Source organism: Saccostrea cucullata, unplaced genomic scaffold (assembly GCF_032062105.1).
Source record: "Saccostrea cucullata isolate Sc308-1 unplaced genomic scaffold, CSIRO_AGI_Scuc_v1 ctg4037, whole genome shotgun sequence".
NCBI lineage: Eukaryota > Metazoa > Mollusca > Bivalvia > Ostreida > Ostreidae > Saccostrea > Saccostrea cuccullata.
In genome coordinates, this window is record NW_026940097.1 from 8,753 (window position 1) to 14,271 (window position 5,519).

Here is a 5,519-nt window from a genome sequence, read left to right on the forward strand (position 1 = left end):
TGGTTCAAAAGTTATTGCGAAGGTTATAGTTGACACCACACAGACGAACAGACAGTACAAAAAGAATATACGCCTCGGATCTATCAATCCGGATGCATAATAAATATTCAATTAATAGTTAAAACAGATATAAGCCCTTATAGATTGAGGTATCCAATGTATAACGACCATATGTTGTACCTAATAAATGGTCTGGTCTGGATATTTTTAATCATGTAGCATTTTGAAGATGATCCACCAAAGGAATTTACAAAATTTTAAAAATTGTCCAATTAATTTCACTTTGAATTTTACAGTGAAGTCTATGGGCAGCAAATGTTTTATATGATATTGTAAAATGTTATTTGAATTTAAAACAAATCTCTTGGTGAAAATATGCGTAAATTCCCTCTGAATTAAACTATGAAATAAGATGTATTATTTACTGCAAAATTTTGACAAATAAAAAATTTTCTTCTTTTCAAGGGCAGAAACTTTTAATGTGCAAAGTGACTGTGTCAGTACATATTATCAGACTTGTGAATTTGGTTCATTTCACGTTTATCATTATCTAGCAATGTGTTTTGAATTAGTTTAAAATTATGTAAAGTTCTTCAAAATCCCTTCATTATACGTTAAATAGCTTACATCTTCACCTTGCGCGCACGAAGAATGCATTCCGGTTTCCAAGTCATGTAAATGTTAGCATAAATAGTCACGTGTGTCACACAGTTAATTTGTTCTGATTGGTCCAAGCAGTGATCTTGAAAAAGAAAGAAACAAAAATCATTATATGCTGTCAAGAAATTATCAGTCTTTCAAACAAGAGGAATGAAACCTATTTATCAATTGTTTTGCATAAAACTGTTATTAACAATTGCAGATTTTCTTTTTCTCGTAAAAGCAAATGACAAACCCTTTCAAAATAACTGTGAGCGTTGGAAAGCGATTAAAGTTACCAGTCCACCAACTTCATCTTGCCTCCAGAAGAACAAAACTCAAAGTATTTCGCATTGCTTTTATAATTGTCTATCATATAAAGTACACATCTATATGATAAGCTACAACATCGATGAGAAGAACTGTCTGTGCTGTGCTGACTTCCCTGGCAATGTTTCTTATGATCTCAAATGGAAATCTTACATGCCTCGTAAGTATTATTGCAGTTTAAACCATTTATATTTTCACAGTTTCCCCCTATTATTTATCTGTACAAAATTATTTTAACAAGAACTAGAAATGTGCTACTTTTACATTCATTTTTTTTGTTAAGATGTGGTTAAAAAAGAAATCTATCTAAATCCTGATTGTCAGAACACAACCAATAAGATGAATTTCTTGATGAAATCGTAAACGCTATTCGAAAAAAATCCATCCATGCTGATTTTTTCCTCAATATATGTATAACATTGGCAGATTTTTTTTTTTGCTTAAAATGTTAAAAAAAACATAATATGATATAAAACATAATTTTCATTAATGAAAAGGGGAGACAGAATAAAAACCAAATATATACTTTTCTATTTAAAAGAATTAGTACAAACGACACATTTACTTAGAGCTTATGAAATAATGACTTCAAACAAGAGTTTTGCAATTCTTGTTCCATCATGTCTAATAAAATATCATAGTTTCTTAAGGATAGCACAGAACTAAAAAATGTGTTGGCAAAGATATAAGCTAAATAACCTTTCAAATTTCGACGTTATATTTAAATACACTTAGAAAAAATGTTTAAAGTTTAAACAGTTTTGTAATCCAAAAATTAAGCAAAGTAAAGACTTTTACTTTCCCTTGTACCATCTTGATTACCTATAGGATATTTCTTTTTTTGAAAAAAAAAAACATAAATATGTATATATTTTGTTTAAAGTCTAAATTTTTATCTATCATTTTACAATATCAGTAAAATTCTTTATCTGTTATATTCTAAATGATATCAAAAAAGACTTAATATTTTCTTTCGAATAATGATTGAAATTGGATCTTTAGACATTACCATAAAATGAATAGAGCAATTAATTGAATTTTCATGCAGATAATTAATTTTTTTTTTTCATGTTCCATGCTACCCCTTTTCAGGGCATAGGCGGGGAAATTTATATGGAAAAATTAAATGAAAAGAAAAATATACTTTTTATTTAATACCAGGAAATAATTTGCATGCATGTATTTTTTAGATTATTTTAAGCTATATTAGCATAATAAACGATCTCCAAGCATTCCAGTTCTTAACCCCATACAGCCATAAACACACTCATTAATCTTGACATCTGCAAAGATTTTCGATATAAGATGACGTTTCCTGTGCCAGGTGATTCTTATTTTAGGCCTCTCGTTTTATATTATAAACAGAATATTATTTACAGGTTTTAAATAGGCTACAATTACCAATATATATCCTTTGTTTAACCTTATTCATTAACTTGATGATTCTTATTAATATAAATTTTAATAATTCTTTTATTACAGGTTAAGTAAATTTTACAAGAGATTACTTGTTGTTCTTTCACACATACACCAAATAAATCTTCTTTTTTAAATATAAATAAAGGATATTTTTTGGCTTTCTTTTATTCGAGAGCGTGACTTTTAAAGTACACAAAATATTTGGTAAGAGTAAAACAAATTTCGAAATGGGCCTATTTACTTGAAATTTTAACAATTAAAACGCGAATTCTACTCAAAGCAGCAGCACTTTCCAGAAAGTACAAAGTATGCAGAAATAATTAATAGTTTGAATTTTTAATTTTAACTAGGGTATGTCCTTGCGATATTGAAATGTGTTAGTGACCTACATTCAGTACACGTACTATGCATTCATCACATGACTGTCCATCGATGAGACCAAATCTCGTACAGTACAGAGTAGGTTATACTTTGCTACTTCCATAAGTTTTTAAGTTCTGTGATAATAAAACAGCTAAATAAAAATAAATTTAGTTTAAAAAATCCCGTTTTTTCACTTGCATTTTCCGTCGATTTCTCATATAAAGCCTTAACAGTGCTGCGTAACTCTTGTAGAATTTTGTTTGCTTAATAACAAAGTTTTGGGTAGCTGCAATAATGTAGCCCTCTCCCTTTTTTGGAGAGAGCTACAATTCCTGAAGATCTCTGTAATAGCGGAAGCGATTCACTCCGGCACGGATTTCGGCTCAAATTGTCAAAAACCGATCATTTATTAAAATGTCTTACCCGGACATCCAAAATGTAGTTATCCAAGACATAAACCGATCCGAAAACACACAAAACAATGCATATATCGGTTATTTTTCGTGTATGTCAACATCACAACTTAAATTTATCCGCCATGTTTACTGAGCGGATTTCTTTGGAATTACCTTTTTTATGTCTAAATATCACTGTTTACGAAAAAATATCACATGAAATGATTCTATTTATCAATGTTTAGTGATACTATTCATCACAATTATTTATAAACACCGACAAGTGCTTTATTGAGCTATTCTAAATTTTAAGCGTAAGCCTCTATATGTCATGCGTGAACTGCCATGGCTGCTAAGTAGACCGACAGGTAAACAAGCAGATTTATTTTACATGGTTTTAGTGTGTAACGGGCTATGTTATCGACAGTGAATAAAAATTTGTGTTATTAAAAGTAAGTTGATTGTAAAAACAATTTATTCTGCCTGCAGTCGCCTGCTTTTAAAATATAATTTTGCACCATTATGCAGATGCTGTGGATGTGTAGACTTCTCCAGAAAACATCAGATAACAAAGTCGGAGAGGGCTACATTTTTGGAGCTAAGCTTCTTGTAATATTTCGTTTAAAGTCCGTATATTAATAAAACTTATTTGTTTTGTAACAATTTCATATTACAATCTATCTATCAATTCATTCATCTATTCACAAATCAATCAATTATCAATCAATAAACCAGTTCATTTATCTATGCAACCCTCAATTAATCAATATATCTATCAACCATAAAAAAAATCAATCAATCTATCAATCAAAAAATGAATTCATGTTTTCTGTGATTTTAGCCCATTGTCCGCCAGGATACACTGTTTACAAGTACTTGTTCTTTGAGATCTGCTTGAAGTTTGTACCATCCTCATCTAACCATTCAGAAGCAGATACCAATTGTTCTAATGAGGGCGCAGAACTACCAAAACTTGATTCATGGGAGAAGTACAACATTTTTAGAAGTCATATGCGTATGTACAATATAGGATTTGAATTTTTATATAAGGAGGAGATAAGTAAATGAAGAATAATGAGCCATGATTTCGACAAATATACGAATTTGTTAATCTTAATTGTAATCTTCAGAAAATTATGTTCTTATAAGTTTGCTGTTCTACGAATGGCAAACTACACTGAGTATTCTTTTGCGTTATCAAAATGTTGGAAAAGGTCTTAAATATAACATTCCATTTTTAGGACAACAAAGACTCAACTACCATTATACTGTATGGCTTCAAGGAGAGGAGATTGATGGCGTATGGAGATTTCGTGATGGAACTTTTTTCGACAATAACTGTAAAACCATCAGACAGACGAATTATCCGGAGGAGACCCATTTGACGTCATCAAGTGAAACAGATTTCGGCTGCGATGACGAAGATCCTGCGAACAAACATCATCACGTTTGTGAAATTTATCGTACTTTTAAAGACTTTTAATGAAACTCCTCTGCTTTAGTCTAAGGAAATGAACGAAACACCATTATTTTCACGAGAAAACATTTTTTTGTAAAGCTTGTATGGTTTTCTTAGAAAATTATTCATGACCTGTATCAAATATATATTGTAGAGAACTTCTCATAAATGTGCATTTAATTACATTTTTTTTTTCAATCAAACTGAGCTGGTTATTTTTTTCTTGATATGATGCATTTTCCTTAAAGAATTAACTCAGTTTCCATGATCATTTGAACTCTTTTATCTAAATAAACGTGCATATGTCCTTTATTTAAAAGTATCTGTTCATTTATCTATTTATTATTTAAAGTACATATACATCGGGCATTGAAAATAGTTGAATGAAGTCTAGATTTTTATGACCTTCTCAAAGTCTACTCTTGCAGTTTGGAACAATAATTTTTGTTCATGTTAAATCTTATAGTGTTCCTTTTACATACAACAGTTTGCATCAATCTCTGATGAACACTATAAAAGGTACTTTAGCATCCTTCATCTTCTCTTCATTGTTAGATACATGGTTAGCGACTGTAGGTATATAAAAAGATATTATAAGAATTAAGAATTTATTTGATTGATTGGTGTTTTACGTTCCATACGTGATTTTTTTTTACTCAAATAGAAACATCATTGAAAAATTTATAACATTTACTTGGAGTTCATGACCACTGAGCAGTGATGAAAGATGATCTTCATCGTAATGAAGTCGAGACACGATTTCTTGAATTTTAAGGGTATCATCCGAAACATTCAAAACTTTCAAAGTGCCGAGGTCTTGGCGAAGGAAAAATTGCTTCATATGTTTTAAAATCAATTTAATTCAATCACGTTTGGGTTGTGGACCCACAACCTTCATATCACGGAGCGAGCTC

The 5,519-nt window shown here is 30.3% G+C and overlaps 1 protein-coding gene across 1 annotated transcript; it reads left to right on the forward strand.

The window, feature by feature from the left end:
• The first annotated feature begins 868 nt into the window (after positions 1–868).
• Positions 869–4,731, forward strand: LOC134254773 (uncharacterized). Its single transcript, XM_062737297.1, has 3 exons — positions 869–1,129; positions 3,988–4,161; positions 4,388–4,731. The coding sequence occupies exons 1-3, from the start codon at positions 1,033–1,035 to the stop codon at positions 4,627–4,629; spliced, it is 513 nt and encodes a 170-aa protein (XP_062593281.1). The 5' UTR covers positions 869–1,032; the 3' UTR covers positions 4,630–4,731.
• Positions 4,732–5,519: the final 788 nt, after the last annotated feature.

Bases quoted from the DNA above. Each gene is read 5' to 3' on its own strand.
- LOC134254773 (XM_062737297.1), top strand. From the start codon at position 1,033: ATGATAAGCTACAACATCGATGAGAAGAACTGTCTGTGCTGTGCTGAC. The intron at 1,130-3,987 runs GTAAGTATTATT...CTGTGATTTTAG, and splicing joins ATGGAAATCTTACATGCCTC to CCCATTGTCCGCCAGGATAC. The intron at 4,162-4,387 runs GTATGTACAATA...TTCCATTTTTAG, and splicing joins CATTTTTAGAAGTCATATGC to GACAACAAAGACTCAACTAC.